Genomic DNA, 27,106 nt, shown 5'->3' with positions numbered 1-27,106 from the left:
TAAAACCTAACTTTTTACTGGATACCAAAGGTGTCTGCTTTAGAGGTGTTTCACTGTATATAAACTATTTAACTGGTAATAAAGCATAGTACAGAAACAATGGCGACCCACATCAGACTAAAATAAAGCAAAACAAAACAACAACATAGCCACAAGCACACAAAATGATCCATATTGCTATCACAAAATTTCAATTACAAACAATACAAACTTGACAACACAATAAATACATGCACATTACTTCTTTAAAAACATGTTTATGCTGAATATATAATTATTTTTCTTTTGCTTATAAATCACAAACATCCACATTATTTAATATAATACTGCCTACGCCTTATGCATGTTATGTTTAAAATACACACTCAATCTTATATCTTACTGCATGTTGAAATCCAATCAATTAATAGAAATCATCACATATATAATTTTTTTCTTTCTTTAAACAAATAAATAAATAAAAACCACAACACATACCTTTTCTTCCAATCATCTCATACAAAAATAAAACAATTAATTTCCCTGCAAAAATTAAACTAAATGGCATGGATTTTAAAAATAAAATCTTAAAACATTTCAGGTTGGTGTAACCCCCCCCCCCCCCCCCCCCCCCCCCCCAAAATACATAAACTATTGATATTATCAGTTTACAGACATGTATATCACAAACTATTTTCCACATTAAATGTTTAGAAGCATGTTCTAAACGGGTTACCTTGCCAGAGTTTGTCGACGACGCGACTGGCGAAGTAGAAGACGTTGTGAGCCACGCTGGAGTAGCTCGTACCAGCAGCCATGGGCATGGCAGCCTGGTCGCCTAGCAACACGTCAGCAGCAAGCAAGTGTTCCATGAGCATGGTCAAGATTTCAGTCTGATATTCTTTCTGTTGAGCTCGACTAGCATGATCCGGAAAAGCCTGCGAGACAAAAATAAAAGAATTTTCTACTCAAATATCAACCATAAAACGGATTGGAAAAAACTTGGTATTTTCTCTTTTATAGATACTTCACCTGTCCTCAAACAAATGCACATTCCCCTACGGATAGTAGTCTGGTTAAAACATTCCAACAGTAGAATATTTTTATGCCATTTGTGGCTGTTGGGATGTTCGAACACTCACCTACACAAAAGGTTTACACATTTTTACCTGGTTTACAGTGTATCTGTCTGTCTATGCTACAAAACGTAATGACAGCACATATTTAATTACTGCTGTTTGGTGTTTAACATCTGGTAATGGTGACACATGGTCTAGATAGTGGAACCCAACAATCAAAATATTTCATATGCATTTCTCAAAGACAGGGATAGGATTTAGCTCAGTTGGTAGAGCACTCGCCCAAGACACTTTGGTCAGAGGATTGAATCTCCACGGCAGACTCATTGTTTATTTTTTTCATCTCAACCACTGCCCCACATCTTGTATTTCAAAGGCCATGGTGTGTGGTGTCCTGCCTGTGCTCAAATGTATATAAAAGATCCCTTGGTTCTAATGGAAAAAAAGTAGCAAGTTTTCTCTGAAAACTATGTGTCAGAATTTTTAAATGTTTGAAATCCAATAACCAATGATTAGTTGAACAAAACAAACTTTAACTTGTAACTTCCTCTAAGACAGGCTAGTATATGTCACAGCCTTTGATACATCAGTTGTATTGGTTAGGAGAGGAAAAAAAGAAGGAAGGAAGGAAATGTTTTATTTAACGACGCACTCAACACATTTTATTTACGGTTATATGATGTTGGACATATGGTTATGAATCACACATATACTGCGAGAGGAAACCTGTTGTCGCCACTTCATGGGTTACTCTTTTCGACTAGCAGCAAGGATTATTTTATATGCACCATCCCACAGACAGGATAGTACATACCACTGGCTGGAGCACTGGCTGGAACGAGAAATAGCGCAATGGGCCCACCGACGGGAATCGATCCTAGACCGACCACACATCAAGCGAGCGCTTTACCACTGGGCTATGTCCCGTCCCTCAGGACAGGAAAAAATATGGAGGAGTCCACCTGAGGCAAGTGCTTTACCAACAACCTACATTCCATCACAAAACACTTGAAAGAATGAATGTATGTTTAACGACACCCCATCACAAAAACAGAGATTAGCTACTGGGTGTCAAACAAATGTAAGTACATCAATATCTAGAATCAAACCTCAAAGTTAGACATAGCAACACCATTGAATATGTCAGGCATGGGAATTGGTGAACTGTAAAAAAGAGGAAATCTAAAATCTAGAGAGGTCCCGGAAATTCTTGAAATCCTAGGTTAAAATCTGTGCCATCTGACACATTTTGGAGGAAAGGACGATTAAAATGCAAGGAAACGCAATGTTCCATGAGAGGAAAACAGCTGATCCGAGGAGTATTCACACCCCTGATATGTCTAAAATTTATACTGCAACGCCACATTTCCCTTTGTCATTGAAAAATAGAAATATCTCACATCTATCACAAGATCAATGATGACTGAGGCTTTTGCAGAGTTTGACTGGTTGAAACTGTCAATCACAAGAGTCCGCAAGAAGTCAAAAATAAATTTTCTTGCTTGGTGACCTGTCAGGAAACCTGAAACAAAACAGAAGTATGAGAATGAATCATCAAATAGCAAAATCAAGCTAAAATTCTGCACAACAGTTTTAAACAATTTCCCATACAATAGTAATAAAGATCATACAGATAAACTAAACAAACAGTTATCAATAAAAGCCTTTCAATTCTGCCATTTTTTCTTAGCAATTTACCTTTAAAAAGCTTATAATGTTTCAAATTATTATATCAAGTTAGTAACATACAAAAACAACAACAACAACCCAACATCCTAGCTTGCTGAGGTGCATGTCCAGGGCAGCGTGCTTGAACCTTAATTGGATACAAGCACAAAAATAAGTTTAAATGAATAAAAATGTTTTACACAACAAAGAAAATGACCTATACATCAGGAGGGAAAGTATTTCCATGTTAATATTTATAAGGATTTTGTTATCTGACCTGTTGAAAGCGATATAAGATGCTACCGTATTACAGTGAACAATGTTGAAGAACTTACTTGCGCATGTTTTTTCAGGTGTCTTTATTACCACAACTGGTTCAGAATCGGGAAAAGGCTAAAAATTAAAAAATAAATTTACATTAATTAGAACATCCCTGGAATGAGGTGGTATTAAAGGTCAAGAGAACCATGATTCCAATAGAAGCCAATTTTTGTAATACACACCAACGAGGATAAAAGAAAATGAGATGCAAATGACATTTGACAAACAAGAATACGGCAGAATAAAATTTATTTACTTATTTTGTTTTCAGTTTGTGAGAAATGGACCTGAATACTAAATATGAAATGAAAATAAAACTAAAAAAAACCCCAAAAACAAACATTTAACATATATTGAGATGAATATAATTTATTATTTAGGTGCAACTATAAACCAAGTTTCATTAGTCTGGCACTTAAAGTTTGTGGAAAACAGACCAAACCACGAGAACTTAATACTGAACTACATGTCAAAACATTTTAATTAAAAATTAATTATTATGTTCAAAATGGTTTTCTTCAAGTACTTAATAACATACACTTTAAATCTTCTTAATATTTTCAACCATCTCACACTATAACGCATTCTCCATTGAACGTGAAACCCTGCATACCTTAAATTCCTCCTGTGGTGATGTAAGATCACTATCGATGCTCTGCGGCTGCATGGGGAAGAGTGTGGCGGCCAGGCCCGAGATGAACTCTGCGCCCATACAGAGGTTCTGGAAGTCTTGTTGGTTGTGATACAGGAACATGAGGAACTGCATCAGTGTGATGGAGAAATCCTGGGAACTGCAGTTCTTCTCTTCCTCCTACGATAACAACATCACATGGTGATGATGAAACATTGTCAAAGAAAAAGAAAGGAATGTTTGTTTTATAACAATATTATTAGCACATTTTAAGATACCAGACTGAGTCTTTTAACAGGATTTTGTGCTTCTGTGAATCCCAGAATTTGTTTCTGGGCCCCGTTTTATGAGGGGCGGGACGTAGCCCAGTGGTAAAGCACTCGCTCGATGGCTATTTCTCGTTCCAGCCAGTGCACCAGGCTGTGGTATGTACTACCCTGTCTGTGGGATAGTGCATCTAAAAGATCCCTTGCTGCTAATCGAAGAGAGTAGCCCGTGAAGTGGCGACAGCGGGTTTCCTCTCTTCATATCTGTGTGGTCCTTAACCATATGTCTGACGCCATATAACCATAAATAAAATGTGTTGAGTGCATCATTAAATAAAACATTTCCATTCCTTCCATTTTTTGCAGCGATCTTAGCACTAAGATCACCTTAAGTGTGTAACAAGCTAATATACTTAAGGTGATCTTAGCACTAAGATCGCTTCGTAAAACAGGGCCTAGAAGTGTAAGATTATGAGATCAGATTTATAAATATCTATATTACATCATTTTACGATTCCTGCATTATCCTAAATAAAAATTTAAAAATCCCCAAATTCAACCATACCTGGTTCAACATGCTTCTGATCATAGCCAAGATAACAAGGGCTGCATCAGGAACAAGCTCGACCTTCTCCTTGGCTATCAGTGACACAGGTGTACTGGCAGGAACGCCAAATATCACCGACCATATGGCATCAAGGTTGAGCTGAAATTAAATAAAGTAACCAGCAGACTAAACAAGAATTCCAAACGACATGGCTTGCCTATTATAAACTCATACAACATTGCACTTGTGGAAGTTTATGTCAAAAAAAAAAAATTAAAATTAAATTTTTGATTAATTTGATAAAAGAAATTGGTGAAATAAATGTTTTTATTAATACAGCTGTATCTGCAATGTTTTAAAAAAAATATGTCTCAGTTAAAGCCGTACACCCTAGTTCCATCCAGCGAAAATAAATTATAATTTGGGTAATCTACAAACCTGTAACACACTTAGATCACGTTTTTATCAAATGGAGTGAATTGATAAATACCATGGGAATCCCTATGTACCAATTGCTTGAAATAATTTTGAAAGTTTGTATTCTGATGTCACCGTTAGATGTCGCTCGAAGCACAACACTGCCTACGTCACAACAAATTTTACAGACTTGGGGTGCGTTCTTTTCACCTCTCCTGGACATGTTCCAACTGTTCTGTCCTGGTTGTATCCCCTCTCCAGATATCGTAGGACTTAGCACAATTGTTGGTTTTAAGGGTCTGTAACGTTTTGTATTGAGATACTTACTGGTCTGAACTTTATTGTTACTGAAAATGTTCACAAACTGTGAAGAAAAATCTCACAAATGAACAACAACAAATCGGATGTTGATTGCGCGAACCGTGCACGAGAAAACAAACTGAACCAAAATGATAACGGCCACGTGGTATACCAATGTCTGTGACATTGAAATGGAAATATCCTGTCTAAAAATAGATGAGACCTTGTCTGCTCAACAGTTTTTTCTTAAACGTGCATCCGTTTTTCAGAAATACGAAAAATTATTTTGTGGTATTACAAACACCAGGATTACCAGGATTACCAAAAAACACTTCAGGTGAATGGAAATGTATATTCTAAATAATAAACGGTAAGTAAAGTGCAATTTTATTTGTGGAAAAATGGGTTTAATAGCGAAAAACAACGCCGTAATGGTTAACAACTAGCCGTAACTAGGGTGTGTCCCTTTAATAAATTTCAAAGAGTCAATTAAATAAAGTTTCAGTTTTAAAAACTTTCATTAAAATATTTGAATATCTGTGGTACAACTATGAACCAAACTTCATATATTCACTGATCTAGGACTTGCAGTTAGTGAGATATAGAGCTAAATATGAAAACTTAACAATGATCGAAACAGAAACGTTGACACAGACACTGCATCAATTCATCACGTACCTCAACATCTGTTGGAAGTTCTTTGACATGCTGGCCGAGTAAGAGTGCCATGAGGAAGAAGTAGATGGCAGAGACGTCGTTGTGGTGTGGCAGCAACCACTGCAGCGCGAGGAATCCCGGCACGTGACACACCTCGTGGTTCACCTCACGCTGGTGGCCCTTCGCACTCACACCCAGGTTGAAACCTGAAACACAGCAATTAACAAGGAATTAATGAATGGATGGATGGATGGATGGATGGATGGGTGAGTAGATGGGTGGATGGGATGGATGGGATGGGATGGATGGGATGGATGGATGGATGGGTGAGTGGATGGATGGATGGATGGATGGATGGGTGGAAGGAAATGTTTTATTTAATGACACACTCAACACATTTTATTTACGGTGATATGGCGTCAGACACACAGATATTGACCAAAAAAAACTACTTTCGCCACTTCATGGGCTACTCTTTTCGATTAGCAGCAAGGGAACTTTTATATGCACCAAAAGAAATGAGCATTTGTTTTGCCATAATTGTTTAATATGTAACATGGAAGACTCATAAAACCTCAGACACCCCTGAATGTAAAAATATTTAGGTTGCAACAAATATGTTCTTTTTTTGCTTTGTTTAAGATTGTGCCCTGAAGTTACAAACACCTAAAACAAAACCAAATCAAGTTGCAAGTTGTCAAAAGAATTAGTTGGAGGACAGGTGATGTTGTAAAGAAATACATTCATCGGAATCCTGATTGAAAAGAAAAACACCTACAGATAATGTAATATCATTTACCTAGCATGGCTGCCATTTGGTTTTTAAGGACACTTTCCGTATCACCAAGCCAGCCTCCACCAAAGTTTCCTTCCCGAAAGCGGGTGACATTGCTTGGAATGCGCAGGATCGTGACGAGTATGTGAAGAGCCGAGATGACAGTGGTTGGATGAAGGTGTGACTGCATGAACAGCAACAGCCAATCAAAACCAAGGACTTTCTCTACTTCATCACACATTCTAAAATTGAGAACACACTTCTTGCTTTAAATGTAATCTCTAACACAAAAGCTTGTGGTTAAGCTAGTAGTTGTTAACCATTACAGTGAGAGCATATTGTAGAGAACATATGTCTGTAGAGACTACATATATTTTCAAATGAAACAAACATTTTGGAAAATTTTGCAGCATCTTAAAAAAAAGGTAGTTTGTCTGAGCTTTTCATCAAAGAACAAATTTTGTAAAGTTTCTCCAGTTTCAGTGTTCAATTGGAAAAATTCCGAATTTTACACTCTGTTCTAATCGTAATATTTTGATATAAAATACTACTTTTGGTAATAAAATTTAAAAACAGTTATATGTTTTATTAAAAATGTGATATTATTAAGTAGTTAAATATGCTGTTACGTTAAAATTAAAGCATTAATTAGTATTTTCTGGCATTACTTAAATGAATGTGGCCGAGGATTAACAACGCTTGACTGGTCACAGCATGCGGCGTGACACGCGTCATTTTGAGAAACAATAGCCTGGTTTACAGGTGTATCTGAAGAATGTCAACATTACACTATGACATGTAATTTAATCTCTTCACAACAGAAACTGGCATGAGTAGTAGCATTTGTTGGTTGACTTTGATAATAAATTTAACACGGTAAAACATTATTTCATCAAATCGATCGTACATTAGTACGCGTGTACAGAAACCATTTCCTGTTTATATGCCGGTTCTCAATTATTGAGGATACAGTCTGGCACCACAGTAAAAACACAGTCCGACATACAGTGACAAGGTGCCAAGTGAACTATGACAATAAACAAGTCGGGAGTTGAGACGTCTGTTGTGTGATTTTGTTTTCGAAATCTGAATAGGTCCAGAATATTATGGCGACTTTGACTTCTCAATACTGCTAATAACTCAGCGACTTGAGCTTTCGGTGGAAAAATGCTCATTTCGCTGGTAAGATTAGGGTCTGCATGGTGCACTGTTTTCAAAGAAAAAGGACAGGAACAATCTTTGGGTAGAATTAAAAACCAAAACAAAAGGTGGTATCAGTGGAATTCCCTAAGCTTAGTCAAAATAGTGATATCAGCAATTAAGAAGTGTTCTATTTTGTAGAATCTACATATAAGCACTACGAACAGCAATCAAGTCATTATTTTTTCAAAAATGTAGTCAAAATTACTGTTGATGGATGCTATTGTTGTCTATTAGAGTTTGCCTTGCAACCCAATAGAGAACATTCTGTTTTTAAAATCTTGAATAGCGAAATTGTTGGTCAATTGAAAATTGATTAACAACTACTGTTTAATGATTTAAAATTATGTAGCCATCTCTGAAACTGGCGCAGCGAATAGCGACAAGATGTTCTTGCCCAATGCCGCCAACTTCAGCACTTGAGGTTTCTGTTAGGGTTACCCAACCCTTGGTCCATATCAGTCTTGAGTCTACCCTATTAACCAATCTAGCTTGGATGTCCCTAACAGAAATCAAAGTTTCTCTCTGGACTCCATTGTACAAAGTGATCTTAGCGCTAAGATCACCTTTAAGTACATTACGTAGTTATGCATTTAAGGTGATCTTGGCGTTAAGATTGCTTTGTAAAACAGGGTCCAGGTTCACCGAGACATACAAGACACCTCATCATTTCAATTTATTTTCGTGCTTAAATCCAATTAAGGTTCAAGCATGCTGTCATGGGCACACACCTCAGTGGGTTAATTGTTAGTGGTTAGTGAGAGAGAAGAGGGCGTAGTGGTCTTAGGCCTACCCATTGAGTCGTTAAAAGCCAGCCTGAATGTAAAAGGAGAATATAATAGGAATATTGGTGGAAAGGATACAGTGAAGTGGTTTACTCAAATTATGAATTAGTACTCACTGTTGGTTGATTGTATTATTTCCCTGAACGATTATTTTGTTCACAATGTCGAGCAGAATGTTGCGTAACCTGATGGTATGAGCCTGACTGTCTGGAGGAACATCATCTGGAATAAAAACATCATCTGGAATAAACATCATCATTTGGAATATAAACATAATCTGGAATAAGGAAGGAAGGAAATGGTTTATTTAACGACACAATACATTTTATTTACGGTTATATGGTGTTGGACTAATCTGGAATAAAAACAAGCATTCTGAGAGTACTGCTAAAGCTATACATGTCCCCTACTAGACACAAATTTTTGTATATCCTAAGTTTAAAGGTCATAACTATAAAAGAGTGGTGTGGTGGTGTGATAAGCACAGGCCTGTGTGATGTGTCTAGTGCTGTAGTGAAGTAGTTGGCTTGACCTTCTCGCTTTCAGCTGCAGCCGCTGGATAGTCTAACGACAAAAAGGTAGGCAGAGGTACATAAGTCCTACTCTTCTGGTACATAACCACTCTGAAGGCAACTCTCTCAGTGCCCCCTGCTAACATAGCTTGGCACACCACGGTAACTGGGCCCTTACGGACTCAGGCTAGACTGAGGAGGATCTTGGAGCAGCTGGAGCCCCAGAGGTGCAGTGTGCATGACCCATCGACGTATGGACACGCTCTGACACTCACTGATCCAGCTCCAGCTATTGACAAATAGCACGGATGACAGAGTATGTTAGTCATGAAAAACAATCTGTCTAAGAGATGGAAAACTCTAAAATAAAAGCCGAACAGATGCCATTCGTCAGCCTTGGAAGACAAGACATCAAGGAGACGGACACTCCAAAATCAAACCAACCCACTGGATAGAATGGATTCATCAGCCCTGTAAAAGCAACCATTCTAAGACAGATAACTCACAAAAATCACAGCCAAAGTCAGAAAGCTCTAGCCGAAGTGGCGTGAAATAGAAATAGGGGGCTTACGCAACAACCTTCAAATGATGATCACAAAAGAAGACTATAAAACATATAGTTTTCCAACTGTACAAATTTATTCAGAGGTAACATCCAGTTTGTGCAAATACAAACATTAAGACAACCAGGAACACAATGAATATTCAGATACAGACATTCTAAACAACAAGACTCACAATGACAGACAGAGACCACTCAAAATACACAACATGCTTTCTGATAATCAGGTTAATTAGCACCTTTTACTTTCCATATTAAATTATCACACAAGTAAAGAATTTATATCAGTAACTGTGTGCTAGAACTGCTTCTTAATTTCTAGCCTTTGCTTTACTGAAACTTTATTCAATCTTGGCAAATATTTATATAAAGCATTCTTGAGAAGGGAATGTTTTCTTAATAACAGTGTATAATGTTTATCCACCTAAACCAAAATCTATTTTGCAACTGTACGTAGAGATTTACTTGAATTTATATTTATATTTTGTAGCCATCGGTCTACAGGCTGGTAGGTACTGGGTTCGGATCCCAGTCGAGGCATGGCATTTTTAATCCAGATACTGACTCCAAACCCTGAGTGAGTGCTCCGCAAGGCTCAATGGGTAGGTGTAAACCACTTGCACCAACCAGTGATCCATAACTGGTTCAACAAAGGCCATGGTTTGTGCTATCCTGCCTGTGGGAAGTGCAAATAAAAGATCCCTTGCTGCTAATCGGAAAGAGTAGCCCATGTAGTGGCGACAGCGGGTTTCCTCTCAAAATCTGTGTGGTCCTTACCCATATGTCTGATGCCATATAACCGTAAATACAATGTGTTGAGTGCGTCGTTAAATAAAACATTTCTTTCTTTTTTCTTTCTATATTTTGTGTTTATTGCAAAAATGTTTATTATCCTAATTCATTATGCAACTGTCAGTGTTTGTATTATATTGTAACTGACAACACAACTGTTCGGTTTCTGTTTGTACTGTTCTCTGTTTTGTGCCTGTAGCCATTCTAGCTTTGGTGAATAAACTGATATGTAAAAAGGAAACATTGCTTCCAACTGCACAAAAAAATTCAAGCATTGAACAATAATATGTATGCATTATGTAATTTTAAATCATATTAAGAGCCACATACACATTTTAGCAATGAAAAATACTTACTCTGTGTATGATGTTGATTATATTCTTCATGTGATGTTTCCATGACAACGTTATTAGTGTCTAGTTTGATGTTTTTTTCACTGCAGGAAGTGGCTGGTATTGTTGAGACTAGAAACTGACCAAACCTGGCAATAAAATACAACACTTACATTAAACGTTCAAGCATACACAATTAAAAATATAAACCACATGGGTTTTTTTATTTTATTATTCTTGATACAAGACAAAAATGAACAATATGCAAATTTTAAAACAATGTTATAGAATATACAGTTCAGAACTTTGCAAAAGTAGCCAAAAAACAAATACTTTGTTTTATATTTCAGAGTACTTCAAGCCCCAAGTTTGCAAAGACTAACAGATGTCAACAAACAAGTTTTATTTCCTTTCTTCCACATTTATATCAGAAGACTGAAAATCATAGCCTCATATTTATATCTATAAATGATGACTTGAGGTCTAATTCACTATCTCTTGCAACTCTGTAGTGCAATAAGACAGGCAAGGATGATGTAATGTTGCTTAAGGTAGTACTAAACCAAACAACTTCCAGCTGGGTCAAAGTTCGAGGTAAACCAAGCTTTTGATACAGAAGTTAACACCACAACCTGTGATTGGTGATAAATGTCAGTGTGGTGGTTGTAAATGTAGGAACAGAAATTGTATTGAACTGCATGGAGTAATTAATGGTGGTGTGTAACCTTAAATTATCATTTAATTATTAATAGAATAAAATAAATATATGACAACTGACAGAACATGTGCCTATACTGAAATTCCACTTGTTTTAAAACAATATTCTGTGAATGTTACCATGCTGTATCTATATTTTTTTTGTACAGATGCAGTCACATATACTTTACTCTTTATGAAGAAAATGTTTTCTTATTCAATGCTACGATTAATAGTTTGGTATAGAACTTTCAAATTAATGAGTTACCGTAGCAAGGAAGAAGCTTCTGGAGGTCCAAGAAGTAGTTCCTTGACAACTGTTGCTATGGTGTGAATGGTGAGAGTGCTCAGTTTGTTGTCAGCCAGGATGTGAAGCAGACGCGAGACCAGACCAATGTCTCGCATTATTGCATGGTTCATTTTCGATTCACTGGAGGATAAAATCAATACTGATGAAGACTTCAAACACTTTTACACAGCGGTCAAAGACAATAGAATGCAAAAAAAATATCAAATCAGAAACTGGGCTTTTTTACATGCATCATGACAGGTTAAACCTTGTAACTGGAAAATATCAAGTGCATGTAGCTGTAAAAGTATTGTGTCATGATGTAGCTATGCAGGCAGAAAGAATGTCAGAATATTGATGTTGATTGAGAAAAATTAACAATAAAATAAAAGAATGAACACAGTACAAGAATTTAAAGATTTTTAGAGACTTTTATTACAATTCAAAGACTTTCAAAGACCTAAAAATATTTTTTTCAAATTCAAAGACTTTAAAGGAATTTAAAGACTGCTACAAACTGTGTATTATAGTTATGCATGCATTTATAACTAATGAACACTCCATGAGACAAGGGAAAAAAAAGAGACTGACCCGGATTCTGTGAGCAGCTCTCTGAAATGATCGTACAATGATCTCTCCAGCTCACCAGGGGCATCGTGCCAGACCTGAAATAGAGAGAAATAAACAAATAAAACATCTGAACTTTCACTTCAACATACATGCAATGGATTTAAAAAAAAAAAAAGTGGTTTAGGTGGTTTGTTTTGCTGTTACTTATAACTATACATTTACACCCTCCCACTAAGACAATATGGCAGTGTTATGGATAAAAAGCATATTTTTCACTATTAGAGCCATTTATGATCGATGAAATCAAACATTACTTATATTTTATTCTTTAGATTATCCATTTCCATAGAACCGAAGTGTTTCTGGTCATCCTGGTGTTTGTAGTACCAAAATTGCATTTTTTATATTTTTAAAAAAGTAGTTGTTTATTGATTAGAGTTCTAGTCTATTATTAAGGATATTTCCCATTTTAAAATCACAGACTCTTCTTCCACTCTACTGTAACTTTATCAAAATGAGTTACAGGTTTGTAAATTAACTAAACTTAGTGTTAATTTTTTACGGGTTGAAACTAGGGTCTGTCCCTTTAATAATACCTCATTAGCACATTGATTTATTAATCACAGGCTACTGGACATCAAACATTTGGTCATTGTGACACGAAGTCAGAGAAAACCCTTTGATCCTTACACATCACCGACCTAGCTAGATCCCACCCAGATAACAAGGAACCGTTGCACATAAAAAATTCAATATTAAAGTGATTATAAACCATTTAAATTTTTAAAAACTACAGCATGAACAAATGTTCATGTTACTTGAAAATTACCGGCTTGCATTATGACAACTACTACTAACACATTTTAACACATGAAATCCAAGCTAACTGCTCAACGAAAAATAAACATTTATGTCTAATCTCATTGACATGCAGGATAAAATTGTAAACACACCCGGACATCACAAAGCAAGTCTTCAAAAGACGCCCTGTTGGGAATGCCCGAGCTCTCCCGTCCACTGTCCACTGTCCCGACAAGGGAAAATGTCAAGTGCAGAATGTGACTGTTGAGCAGATTCTTCTTTTTCTTGTACAGCATCGCCAGAAGCTAAATTTGACAAAGAATTTGCAAAACAATATGATTGTAACACATAATTAATTTTTTTTTTTTTTAAATTCGGGTATTTTTGTACCAAAACAAAATAATCAAAGTTTATTACTAAAATTTGAGAATTTGTTTTCACTAACTTTCATTCCTATATTTACTTACTGTCAACATGACACTACAATCTTTATCATCATATGGGATGATAATTTCAACATGTGAAATGGGGCATTAACAATCAAATATGTTTTGGTGGTGTTAACTGGTATAGTATTGTGTACAAATAAAATGTAAAATGATTCTTATTAACTTTAAAAAATCCTATAAAAACTATTTTTAAAACAACAACAAAAACAGCTTCTACATTTCAAAATACTAAACTAAAAGAAAATATTAATTATTTGAGATGTAAATGTCATCAAAATCACCTGAAAGACAGCAAAATTTACAGATCCCTTTTTTAAAAGACCTCACTGACTTTTAGTAAAACTTATTGCTGCTACACAATATTAGTGCATTTACACAAACCAAAATGCTCAACAGACAGACAAATAATGCCATCCAGATACCAAGAAAAAAGTGTGAATCGTCAGTGCTAACTGTACCTGGTATCCTCTGATGCGATCCATGTCCCACATTGCCGACTTGTGACTGCGCACCACACACACAATCGCTTTCACTGCCGCGTACAGACCCTCGACATCTTTTGCCATTGCAATCAGACCCAGCAGGGCCGATGTGCCGCCAATGTTATCCAACATTTTAGCTACTGGCCGCGGACAGAATGTCCTAACACCTGTAACAATATTTAAGTAGTGAATATAATGTAAGCAGAAAAGAAATTAAGTAATCTTTCAAATACAGGAGCAGGTTGTAGTACAGTGGTAGAACACATCGATTTATTAATTGTCGGCTTTTGGATGTCAAACATTTGGTAATTCTGACATTTAGTCATACAGAGGAAACACTACATTTTCTATTAGTAGCAAGGGATCGTTTATATGCACCATCCGACAGACAGGATTGCACATACCACAGCCTTTGATACACCAGTTGTGGTGCACTTTACTACTGGGCTATGTCCCGCCCCTACAGTGGTAGAATGCTTGTTTAGTGTCCTCTAGCCCTGTTCTGTTTGTGTGTGAGAATAGAGCTAGAGTGCATTTAGTGTTAAAAACTGTCAATTTCATAACTCCAGATTATTTAAGGTTCATTTAGTACTGTCTGAATCTGTTACTACTGGGCTATGTCCCGCCCCTACAGTGGTAGAATGCTTGTTTAGTGTCCTCTAGCCCTGTTCTGTTTGTGTGTGAGAATAGAGCTAGAGTGCATTTAGTGTTAAAAACTGTCAATTTCATAACTTCAGATTATTTAAGGTTATTTAGTACTGTCTGAATCTGTTACAACAGACCTTTTGTTTACAGTTTTTGTGCCATGGTAAACATAAACAAAATTACATTCTTATGAGTGTAAACACTATTTTAAAATTTACAAAGAATAATATAATTAACATATATAAATAACTTATGATGGGATAAGCGTGTCATACCAAGATATCCCATAAGTATGGCTCCAAGAGTGCGGGCCGCTCCCCCCAGGTGTCCTGCTGAATTGTGCAGGATCCGGATTGGTGTTGCATTCTCATGAGCTGACATAGCAAGCTGATTTGAAAACAAGACAATGAAAAATAAATTGAAAATATAATATTATGAAGATTGACATTAACAAATTCTTTAATAATGTGAGCTGATGTAACTTAGTGACTATACAACTGATTTCATCACAACTTTAAGAAAATTCTGCCATATTTATATTCTACCTTTTACCAGTCTGGTTTTAGCATACTATTAAACTATAACATTCCATCAGACATGGCTTATCTTGACTTCATTATTATTACTACTTTCACTTATTATGTAGCAAAATTTCTGATGCTGTAAAAATAATAATAATAGGTGCTACATGTTAAAACACTTTTGTTGAAAGTAAAAAAAAAATATATTAGCATGAAATATGCTATTCATAAGCCTGTTATTCATAATAATTTTCAGGCTATAAACATTTCTTGGTTATCTTTTGCATTTTTAATTACATTTATAAAATATTATACTTCTACATATAATAGCAACCATATAATGATTCACACAACTCCATAAACAATTGTAGTAACTTATCTTAGTAGCAATTATTATATACCTGTTTAGCGATTGACTTGCTGTCCACTTTGTTGTAAACCTTGCGAATCTTGGCGATCGTCATCTGCGACATGGCATGAGCGTGGACACCAAACATGACCTTCTCCTCACCAATAAATGGAAGCATAACCTCGCCATCTTCTGTAAAACGCAACAAAAATATAATCAAATACAACAAACAATTGTTTCTACAAAAAGAGAAATAATATGTAAAAACCTCAACTAGAAATGTGTCTATGGGAAAATTAATGGATGGATGGATAGATGGAATGGTGGATATACTGGTGGATGAATAGATGGATGAATAGATGGATGGATGGATGGATGGATGGATGGATGGATAGATGGATGGAATGGTGGGCAGATGTCTGGATTGATTCATGGCTGGCTGGAAGAAAGGTTGGATGGATGGATGGATGGAATGGTGGGTATAATGGTGGATGACTGGTTGGCTCGTTGGCTGGCTGGCTAGATGAATGGATGGATGAATGAATGGATAGATTTATGGTTTGAATCGTGGGTATATTGTTGGATGAATGGCTAGATGGTTGGCTGGCTGACTGGCTAAATGGATTGGCTGGCTGGCTGGCTGGCTGAATGGATGGGCTTGGGTTGATGAATTGACAGATGAAAGGAATTTGTTTACAGTTTGTTTTGTTTAACAACACAAATGGAGTACAGTGATTAATTAATCATCGGCTACCTGATGTAGTCATCAAGGAAACCTGCTACATTTTTTCTAATGCAGCAAAGGATCTTTACATACATTGTGCCACAGACAGGAAAGCACATACCATGGCCTTTGTCCAGTTGTGGTGCATGAGAAAAAACCCAATCAGTTGAATGGATTCACCAAGGACAGATGAAAGGATGGCTGGCTATATGGATAGAGGGACTCACCTATTTATTACATGTTACAGAAATCTTTTGGAGGTGTGGTGGTGGTGACAAAATGATTCCTGTAAATGAAGTACATTGTGGACATTGTCTTACATAATTCCAATTACTGGAAACTATACCTACTTTTCTTAATACATGGTCCTTACCTCCAACAGCTGCCTGGAAACTGCCGATGTAAGTGGGACCCAGATTGTAGATGTGCTGAACAATGGTAGAAGAGACAATATCCTCCAGTAAGTGACACGGGCCTTGTCTGAAAATGAGCCGCGAGTTGTGACGTAGTTGAGGTGGAGTGCCGATGTATGCGAACACAGAGGTGAAGGCCGTGGGGCTTGCAGTGCCACCTCCACCCAGGTTTGGTGAAATGTAGTGCAACTGTAAATACAAAATATATAATGATCTATACAAAAGTGTTTAAAAAATATAATGAAGCAAGGTCAGTCTTGTTTTAAGTGGGATTACTAATGAGAAATAAGACAGTGATACTATTGGACTTACCTGATAAACTCATCTTCCAACAATTTGCAGTCTATTTTAAAATATACTTCTTACAGAAAAAACCCCTCATCTAATGAACATCCTGTTAATGGTCAGCCAACAGCAAGCTAATCATTTAACTGCTTTCCCTTGTATTTTATTTGAAAATAACAAAGCTACGAATCCACCTTTCAGGTCTTTATATCTCAAGAATCTACTGCCTTCTACCAGATCAACCTTCCAAGAATTTATATCTGAGTGATAGATGAATATGAAGAACACTTGCTGTGTTTTCTCTCATCCTTTGTGCATTTCTCTGTCTAAAAAACCATGTGATCTATGCCATATTATAATAAATAAAAATGTGTCGAGTGCTTCATTAAAAAACCCCACCATTTCTTTCTTTCTTCACCTCTAAAAATGTACTAATCTAAATTACTCAACAGTCGGGCAAGAGGCTAGAGGTTGAAGTGTATATAGAAGTCAGGTTATTGCATGTAACATTTCCCCCTTCATCTGGACCAGTCTTTCTAAGCGTTTGTATTACAACTTTAACCCACCTTCTGAGTATTAGCATGAAGACCGTCGATGAACAGACTGACACTGCTGTTCTTCATGATGCCTGCACGGTGAAATATCAACACCAGGTGGTGCCACTGTCCTTCCTGGGTGAGTTCAGGACACCAGAACCGGACAGTGTTGTCATTCAGACACACGTCCTGCTCCTGCTCACAGCCGCTCACTAGAAATACAAAACACAGGACTTTCAATGAATAAACTCACATTTTATTTCAGACTTGTCCACAACTGATTACATGTGGGAAGGGATGTAGTTCAGTGGTAAAGTAATAACCTGATGTAGTTGGTCTAGAACCCACTGGACCATTCTTGTTACGGCCAGTGCTCCACAACTAGTATAACAAAGGCTGCGGTATGTACTATCCTGTGCAGAACAGTGTACATAAAAAAATTCTTGCTGCTAATTACATCATTAACACCATTAGCAATTGGAACAGGCCAAGTTGATGGTTCAAGGGTCTACAGTTAGATTGAAGCCAGGTATATTTTTTTTTCAAGAAAAACTAAATATACAGTTAGTTCCATAGAAAAACGATTCAGTTTACAATGGACATAACCATATAGTTTTTAGATTTGTGGGTGTTACTGTCTATTTGATGCCCTCAAATGTTGGGTTTTCCAGCTTAAACCCTACATCTTGAAAAATGAATTGCTGGGTTTAGATTTTCCAACTTGAACTTAACATACTGAAAATGAACTGCTGGTTTTAGCTTTTCCAACTAAAACGCTACAAATTGAAAAATGAACTTCTGAGTTGTAAAAGTACCCACTTGAGTTTGGCCTGTATGTTTGTAACTATACATACTGAAAAACAAATTACTGGGTTATAGAAGTACCCACCTGAGTTTGGCATGTATGTTTCCTGAGTAGCGACGATGAGGGCACGGTCCCGTGACGCGAGGGTCACACTGAGACAGATGAGATTCTCGTCGCGCCCCTGCAGGTTCCTCACAATCGTCAGGAGACGCACGGGGTGAGCATCGGTGGAGAACATGCTGAACTTGTCAACACAAAACCAGGTGGAAAAAGTCAGACCAGATTGAGGTGGAAACACTCGCTCACCTGGAGTTAAAAATGAAGATAATATAGCCTCTATTAGAAATTCGCGAGAAAAAATAGGCAGAGTTATGTCCCCTAACCACTTCCAACGTGTTCCTGTTACTTCAGGAATGGCCAATGGCCAGAGTTGTTTGTGAATCTTCTGCTGAGATTTATGCATGCCAGTCCCTGGCATCATAAATGTCCCCACCTATGCTTTAAAAATAAAGAATGATACAGTTAAAAATTAAGTTGATAAAATTGCGTTTTGTTATAACTGACCATGTGTTAAATATTGGAGATGAATCTAGCAAGCTGTCACACATCCTGACTGTTTTGGTTTTCTTGTGTGGAAATTTTTGTTTTGTTTCAAAGCTGCAATCTCGCCTCACATTAATTATCATAATTTCATTTAAACATACAACACATTTGCAGTTTTAATGAATTGTGTGTGACAGTAAGACAGATAGATAACAGAAACATATGTTTATAGTGCGTCCCACGGGGAACACATTTTTTCATACTATGGAATTTACTATAAGTTATTTATTTCTGAGCCGTTTGTTTTCTAAATAACACACAAAAATAGTATATTTTTGTTATTTCCAAAAAAACTTTTATTTTTATTTTTAGGTCAAACCAAACTTAAATTATTTACAAAAACAACAAAACATTTTTGTAGAAGGATGGGATGGACTATATGTAATATTCCAATCAGAACAGTCCCCTTCCCACGTGCTATATTGTTTGTTTTGGGTTTTTTCAGTGTATTTCTGGGGATGCATGACCCGACCCCTCCCCTAAAAACACCACTAGCCAGTCTAGACTTCTTCTACACAATTTCCTGCACATGCACCTGTTTGACTAAATATTTCGTTTGCTGTAAATCAATTAGGCCTATATATACATTACATTATAAAGTCTAAATTTTGCTGTAATAACAGCTAAATATATAATTTAACCTAAAAACATCTACCCATAGTAACAGTACTTGTTTTGTTTACATCAAAATATCTGTGTAAACATGTTGATGTTAGTCTTGCATGCCGATTATTCAAAGAAAGAAAGAAAGAAATGTTTTATTTAACGACGCACTCAACACATTTTAATTACAGTTATATGGCGTCAGACATATGGTTATGGACCACACAGATATTGAGAGGAAAGCCCACACACCAGTACACACGCACAGCCAAAAACATAACCCAGACTAACACACACATTTGAATTTTTTATTTTATTTATGTACATATACCAGTGGTGTATGAAGGTGACAAGGCGGGTGGTGGGGGGAGGTGGGGGTTGTGGTGGGTGGGGGTATGTGCGCACGCACACAAACATATTAGTGGCACAGGAAGGTGCTAAAAAGTGTGGGGAGGGGGCCACACTTTTATATGTACACAATGTTACACTATTATAAAGTAAAATTTTAAAAGTGGGGGGCACATGCCCACCCTGCTTCCTACGCCAGTGAATATATATATATATATATGTATGTATGTATGTATATATATATATATATATATAACTACTCAAAAGAATTTAAGGGTCAGACGATATTTTCGACATTATTTTCTGAATGTCAATTATATTAGCTAGACCATAATGTCACGCATGGTATTGTTCCATTTTGACAAAAGTGGGTCTAAGCAACCCATAAATGAATTAAAATCCACTGTCATTGACACTGTCGACTAGTTCTAATGGCGAAAACATGCTTACATTTGCACGTAAATTAGGGCGAAAGCGAAAGGTCTGCTAAGTGCCCATAACTTGCTTTTTCACAAAGCGCTTCATTTGCACGCTTTGCATGTGTATTCCATGTTCCCAATGCTGAATTTCCGTATAATTGGAGCTTGCGTTCGTGTACGGTGCACACTCCAAATTCGACAATGGTACGACGTCAACTGACTATCGAAGATCGAGGAAGGGCTATTGCTTGGCTTCAGGATGGCAATACGCAAAGAAATGTTGCTCTGAGACTTGGTGTCAGTCAGAGTGTCGTTGGCCGACTGTGGCAACGGTACCAAGCAAAGAATTCTGTTCGAAATCGTCCACGTTCGGGAAGACCCCGAAGCACTACAAATAGAGAGGACCGCTACATCACCAATATGGCTCTACGTCAACGCACAACCACTGCACGCCGATTACGTGACAATCTGCGGACGGCGACTGGAACTCGAGTGTCTGATCAAACCATACGCAATCGTCTGAGAGCCAATAATCTACGCTGCCGTCGCCAGGCTGTTCGACCACCACTCCTACCACGTCACAGAACGGCCAGACGTCACTGGTGCACACTTCATCTGCGGTGGCAACGTGTTCAGTGGGGTCGAGTGATGTTCACTGATGAGTCCAGGTTTAGTCTCCAGTTCAACGACGGTCGGGTTCGTGTGTACAGACGTCCTGGGGAGCGCTTCGCTGACGTTAACGTTAGACAACGTCACCGGTTCGGTGGTGGCAGCGTCATGGTGTGGGGCGGCATCTCTATCCACCACAGGACCCCCCTCTATGTGGTGGATGGCAATCTGAATGGAATCCGCTATCTGAATGAGATTATCCGGCCGTTGGTTCTCCCAGGCCTTCAGCAGATTGGCGGCGGGGCAGTTCTGCAGGATGACAATGCCAGACCCCACCGCGCCAGGGTAGTAACGGACTTTCTCAGACAACAAGGTATCACCAGGATGGATTGGCCAGCATATTCGCCTGACTTGGCCCCAATAGAGCACGCCTGGGACGAATTAGGCAGGAGAGTTCGGGATAACCATGCCCCTCCGGCCAACCTTCATGATCTGGGTCAACTTCTTATGGCAGAGTGGCAGGCCATTCCCCAAGAGTTCTTCAGACGTCTGATCAACAGCATGAGGCAACGATGTGTCGAGTGTATTCGCGCCAGGGGTGGATTCACACACTATTAAACGAATGTTCTAATGTGTAAAATCCATGTTTGACAACCTTCAACTTTGACAGCATGTCATGTCACTTTCTTGTATACAGTGACGTTTATTTGTGGTTTTTTGTAAATATGGAACAATAAATTAAGTTTTTGGTGTAGTTTACATCATCAATCTAATACACTCTGAAACTTATTTGGTTATAAATTTTGGACCCTTAAATTCTTTTGAGTAGTATATATATATATATATATATATATATATATATATATATATGTTTGTATGTGTGTATATATATATGTGTGTGTGTGTGTGTGTGTGTGTGTGTGTGTGTGTGTGTGTGTGTGTGTATGTGTGTATGTATGTATGTATGTATGTATGTATGTATGTATGTATGTATGTATGTATATATATGTATATATATATATATACACACACACATATATATACTGAACAAAAAAAGAAACTTCCAATTTGTACATATAGTATTTGTTGTGTTAAAGAATTCATTGTGTAATGAAATTATATAGGTAGTATTAGCCTTGAGCTGTATTATCAGGATTCATGAATTTTATCGATTATTTTTGCACTGTTAATAGTCGACAACGTGAAATTCAATTTGCACGTGCATGCATGGTTCGACATGTCCTGTGTAGTATTCGGTCAATTTGTTTCACTTGTCTTACTGACATTGTTGTCAAGTGAACGAAAACGCTTCAAAATTTGTAAAAAAATATAAAGTTTTTTACATTGTAGCATTTTTAGTATGCCAAGAATACCCAATAATTTACGCGAACGGGCGATTGGCATACAGCTAGAGACACTGTAAATTTTCTTAGGACAAATAACATTGATTTCATTGATGACTGGCCCACTAAAAGTCCTGATCTTAACCCCATCGAGCATGTCTGGGATAGTCTGGACAGATGATTGAGGCGTTGTCCCAACCCACCCGCTACCGTCAATGAACTTCGTCAAGCGCTCATTCAGGAATGGAACAATATTCCACAGGCAGAAATCAACACTTTAGTCAATTCTATGCACCTGCGATGCAGTGCAGTGGTCAATTCAAGAGGTGGTCATACCCGTTATTAAGTGGGTGTTTTTTTTTATAACCCCTACCACACTTGGTCAAAATTTCTCCCAGTTTCTGTTAACCTATGGCCATGATTTTTGCACCAAACGATGCATCATGGAACACTCTTTAAACGCATATGTAACAATTATTCCCCCGGTTTGTTTTAATCAAGTTATATTCAAGCAAAGTTAGCGGAAGTTTCTTATTTTGTGCAGTATACACACACACACACACACACACACACACACTATGGAATGCTCAATGGTTGTGCATAATATTAATACTTGCAAGTATATCTATAAGTCGATCGTAACTATTAAATTACATATGAAATTGTGTCCCTTAAACTATGTCCATCTGACAATGACACTGGACTTGCTGTTCTGATTTGTTTGCGAGTCAAGACAGTAGAAACCGTATCGTTAGGCGAGGAAGTAAATTTCTTTATCGTTAGTTTCATTATTAACTACTGTATAGGTCGTAGTTAATAATGCAGCTAGCGGTACAGAAAATCGCAGCTAGTCATTTAGTCAAATTAATGTACACTTCCATTCGTACACAGTGATATATACACAAACATATGCATATTACTTGCAAATATCAAAACTTTATTAAGGTGCCGTTTTAACGAGTCAATCATCAATGAGCCATTTTTCTTGGTCCCCTCTCCACCAAGACGTGTTTGTAAGTATTTCTGTTGAGCACAAAACATATTGTACATTTTCTTTTCTGTAAAAGAAGCAGATTGCACACAATCTGACAAACAATAATAGTAATAGAAAACTTTATTAACGTCAAAAAATAAAAGAACAAGTAGACAAATACTCCTCAATTCAGTAGTAACAAAGGGCCTTTGTTGCAAGCGACTGAAGTGTAGACGCGCTGGAAATAATTTAGTGGCTAATTAGGGCAGCTTAGCACTCTTAGAATCAAGGGCAGATAAGTATGTTTCTAATAGAGGCTATGGATTGTTTTCTCTTTTAGTGAATACTTAGCCTCACCTCTAACCTATGGCATTTCCCCCACTGACTTAGATTGCTTTTACAGATATAATTAAATGCAATCTTAAGAGAAAAGAAAATGTTTTTATTTTATTTTACTGAGCATTTTTTGTACAAAACAATACAAAGTACATACAGTCAAACTTCGATAACTCCACCTTCGATCTCTCGACCTGAAGTGACGGTCCCAGTCGTATTGCTATATAAACTAGTAAAAAAGGCCTTCGAAAACTCAAACTTCGAACACTTGATCTCTCGATGTAATTCTTTGGTCCCGCCATGAAGAGTTAATAGAGTATGCACCCCAAAACTCGACACGTATGGATTGATCAAACTGTCGTTGCTGATAGTATTTTAAAGATGAATGAATTGTCAATCAGGTCAATCAGACGAAGCGTGCCTGTCTCGGGTGGTCTAGGCTGTTGATAGATCGTTGACTAAATGGAACGAACTGATCCTGTGTTTGACTGTCGGTGTTCGTAGGTGGCAGAGAGCCTCGCTACGTAATACATAATTACAGACACAGTCTGGTTAACTTCAAAGAGTACTTGTAATAATTGTTAGCGCTGTTTTTTTTAAAAAATATATATAATTAGTGTTTTTTTAATGATTTTTCACATTTAAAATAATTCAAATAATTTAAAATAATTTTGTGAAAAACAAATACATGTACTAAGTGTTATTCGGCATTCAGTGTTTCATTTGTTAGTTACGTTGTGCAATATTTTGACATCTGCAAAAACGTTCATTATATCATTTACTTCCTTCATCTGGCTTATCTTTTTTGTTTTGTTATTTACTTACTTTTATAATATATGCAAAATATATGTATCACATGCATCGGAAGATGCCAACAAAAGGGGTGGGGTGACAGTTATATATTAATTCGTCTTTCAACTGGGGATACATATTTTTTAGAGTATACAGGTAGGCAGTGAAGCACACGCTGCTTACAATATTAAGCGAAATCATCCAGCTGAAATGCAGTTTTAAATTTGAACTCGAACTCCCTGAAACTCGAACTATTTCCTCGTCCCCATGAAGATCGAGTTATCGAAGTTTGACTTTATATACATATAAGAAATCAAGTGCTTGTCAATATTTTCAACAGACTATGAAGAAAAGGACAAAGAGTACAAAGAATGGAAAAAACTATTTTAAAATGATAAAAGGTAAAAATATATATATATTTTTTTAAATAAGCCATTTTAAAGCACAAAGACTTTTTTTGCTGCTTAAAAAAACAACTCCCCAAGTCCCTGCAAGTAGCAAAAATATTTTTAATGTTTTGGGTGGGTTTCGTCAATTAAATTTTTTAGTCAAGTATGATAGTGGGGAGTTATGCACCGATTTGAATTTAGTAGGAAATAAGGGACTGCCACTGGGTAACAAATCCTACAGGCAGTGGCTCAGAAAGACATAACTTATAATTCACAAAACACAAAAATTATGAATATAAATAAAAACTAAATATCTACTAAGACTGTAATGAACTGACCGCTGCCGACGCCTCCAATCACCACCGGCTCTGACGTTCCGACAACCCCGCCCACCACAGATGGAGTCGGGGGACCCTGGGGGGCGATGCTCGGTAAATACAGACACGCGAAGCCCTCGGCCGACATGTCAAACTCCACGAATGCTGGGGTCACCGTGGCGCCATGCATCCTGGCATCTCTGGGTGTCGTCATGGAGACGAGACACTTGACCCGCGTCAAGGGCACAGTTCCGCCAGCACTCTGAAGCTTCTTCTCGATGTCGACAGTCGACTGTTTGTCCTCCATGCCGAGGGAGTGAGCGATGCACATTGGGTCTTCCCAGATTGACAGACTATCTTCAGTGTCGTCTACTGACCGGCAGCTTAGCGGGGAGCCCAGACGAAGAAAATCTCTGTGAAATAAACATTTGATGATGCTACTTCATGGTGTGTGAAGTAGGATGTATACCCAAGCCCAAAGCAACTGGTGGGTGTGGGGGTTGGAAGGGCTTATGGGTCCTTATGATGTACATTTTTTGTCATACACTATATAAATAAGGATAAAAATATGAGTTGTACCCCCTACCCACCCCACAAGAAACTGTGCCCCATCCACTAGAGATTGTGCCCCCACTCCAGATATCATTCCTATGGGCCTATGTATACCACCAAATCATATACCATAAGTGACAACAGTGACTTTTTGGGGGCTAAAGCTGCTTATGTAAGTTATCAGTTAACATATATATGTTAGATATAAATACAAAGTAAATTACAGAAATAGCAGGCATAGCAGTATTTAATGTTCTATGTAAAGTTAAAGGCATTTCAAAGTTTGACCGTGTGAGATGCAGGTAAACTTTGTTAAATACACATGTATCTAAATTTTTCACACACCCCTTCCCAAAAGTAATAAGAACCCTTTGTAAAACAGAATTCCCTCAAAACATGATGTTTTTCACTGTCTCTTTTTTAAATATCAGTACAGAACAAACCTCTCTAAACTCTATACCCTTTAAAACAAGCCATTAAACTCTGTCCCATGTGTGTCTGGTTTAGATAGGTTTCACTGTATATTAAATAAAATTATAGACCTTACCCGAGGTCTCTAGGAGTCAGTGATTGTATATTGAATACACTTATAGACCTTACCTGAGGTCTCTAGGAGTCAGTGACTGTATATTGAATACACTTATAGACATTACCCGAGGTCTCTAGGAGTCAGTGACTGTATATTGAATACACTTATAGACCTTACCCGAGGTCTCTAGGAGTCAGTGATTGTATATTGAATACACTTATAGACCTTACCCGAGGTCTCTAGGAGTCAGTGACTGTATATTGAATAAACTATAGACATTACTTGAGGTCTTTAGGAGTGAGTGACTGTATATTGAATAAACTATAGACCTTACCTGAGGTCTCTAGGAGTCAGTGACTGTATACTGAATTAACTATAGACCTTACCTGAGGTCTCAAGGAGTCAGTGACTGTATATTGAATAAACTATAGACCTTACCTGAGGTCTCTAGGAGTCAGTGACTGTATACTGAATTAACTATAGACCTTACCTGAGGTCTCAAGGAGTCAGTGACTGTATATTGAATAAACCTGTAGACCTTACCTGAGGTCTCTAGGAGTCAGTGACTGTATATTGAATAAACCTGTAGACCTTACCTGAGGTCTCAAGGAGTCAGTGACTGTATATTGAATAAAATATAGACCTTACCTGAGGTCTCTAGGAGTCAGTGACTGTATATTGAATAAACCTGTAGACCTTACCTGAGGTCTCAAGGAGTCAGTGACTGTATATTGAATAAACTATAGACCTTACCTGAGGTCTCTAGGAGTCAGTGACTGTATACTGAATTAACTATAGACCTTACCTGAGGTCTCAAGGAGTCAGTGACTGTATATTGAATAAACTATAGACCTTACCTGAGGTCTCTAGGAGTCAGTGACTGTATACTGAATTAACTATAGACC

At 37.4% G+C, this 27,106-nt stretch overlaps 1 protein-coding gene across 3 annotated transcripts in view; it reads right to left on the bottom strand.

The window, feature by feature from the left end:
- LOC121378313 (WD repeat and FYVE domain-containing protein 3-like) overlaps positions 1-27,106 on the bottom strand; it is a 106,948-nt gene that overhangs the window by 46,845 nt on the left and 32,997 nt on the right. For all 3 annotated transcript variants that reach the window (XM_041506423.1, XM_041506422.1, XM_041506424.1), the window contains exons 21-39: positions 25,142-25,533; positions 18,473-18,694; positions 17,614-17,795; positions 16,723-16,951; positions 15,678-15,817; positions 15,031-15,142; positions 14,087-14,277; positions 13,332-13,484; positions 12,400-12,473; positions 11,788-11,949; positions 10,848-10,972; positions 8,742-8,847; positions 6,665-6,882; positions 5,887-6,071; positions 4,510-4,650; positions 3,661-3,858; positions 3,062-3,119; positions 2,459-2,580; positions 716-917 (exon numbers count right to left, since the gene is read on the bottom strand). In XM_041506423.1, coding sequence (XP_041362357.1) covers positions 716-917; positions 2,459-2,580; positions 3,062-3,119; positions 3,661-3,858; positions 4,510-4,650; positions 5,887-6,071; positions 6,665-6,882; positions 8,742-8,847; positions 10,848-10,972; positions 11,788-11,949; positions 12,400-12,473; positions 13,332-13,484; positions 14,087-14,277; positions 15,031-15,142; positions 15,678-15,817; positions 16,723-16,951; positions 17,614-17,795; positions 18,473-18,694; positions 25,142-25,533 — 3,212 coding nt within the window. The remainder of the gene's footprint in view (positions 1-715; positions 918-2,458; positions 2,581-3,061; positions 3,120-3,660; positions 3,859-4,509; positions 4,651-5,886; positions 6,072-6,664; positions 6,883-8,741; positions 8,848-10,847; positions 10,973-11,787; positions 11,950-12,399; positions 12,474-13,331; positions 13,485-14,086; positions 14,278-15,030; positions 15,143-15,677; positions 15,818-16,722; positions 16,952-17,613; positions 17,796-18,472; positions 18,695-25,141; positions 25,534-27,106) is intronic.

This window comes from Gigantopelta aegis, chromosome 8, assembly GCF_016097555.1.
Source record: "Gigantopelta aegis isolate Gae_Host chromosome 8, Gae_host_genome, whole genome shotgun sequence".
NCBI lineage: Eukaryota > Metazoa > Mollusca > Gastropoda > Neomphalida > Peltospiridae > Gigantopelta > Gigantopelta aegis.
The sequence above is the reverse complement of the archived record's forward strand: the minus strand, read 5'-3'. Positions and strand labels throughout refer to the sequence as shown.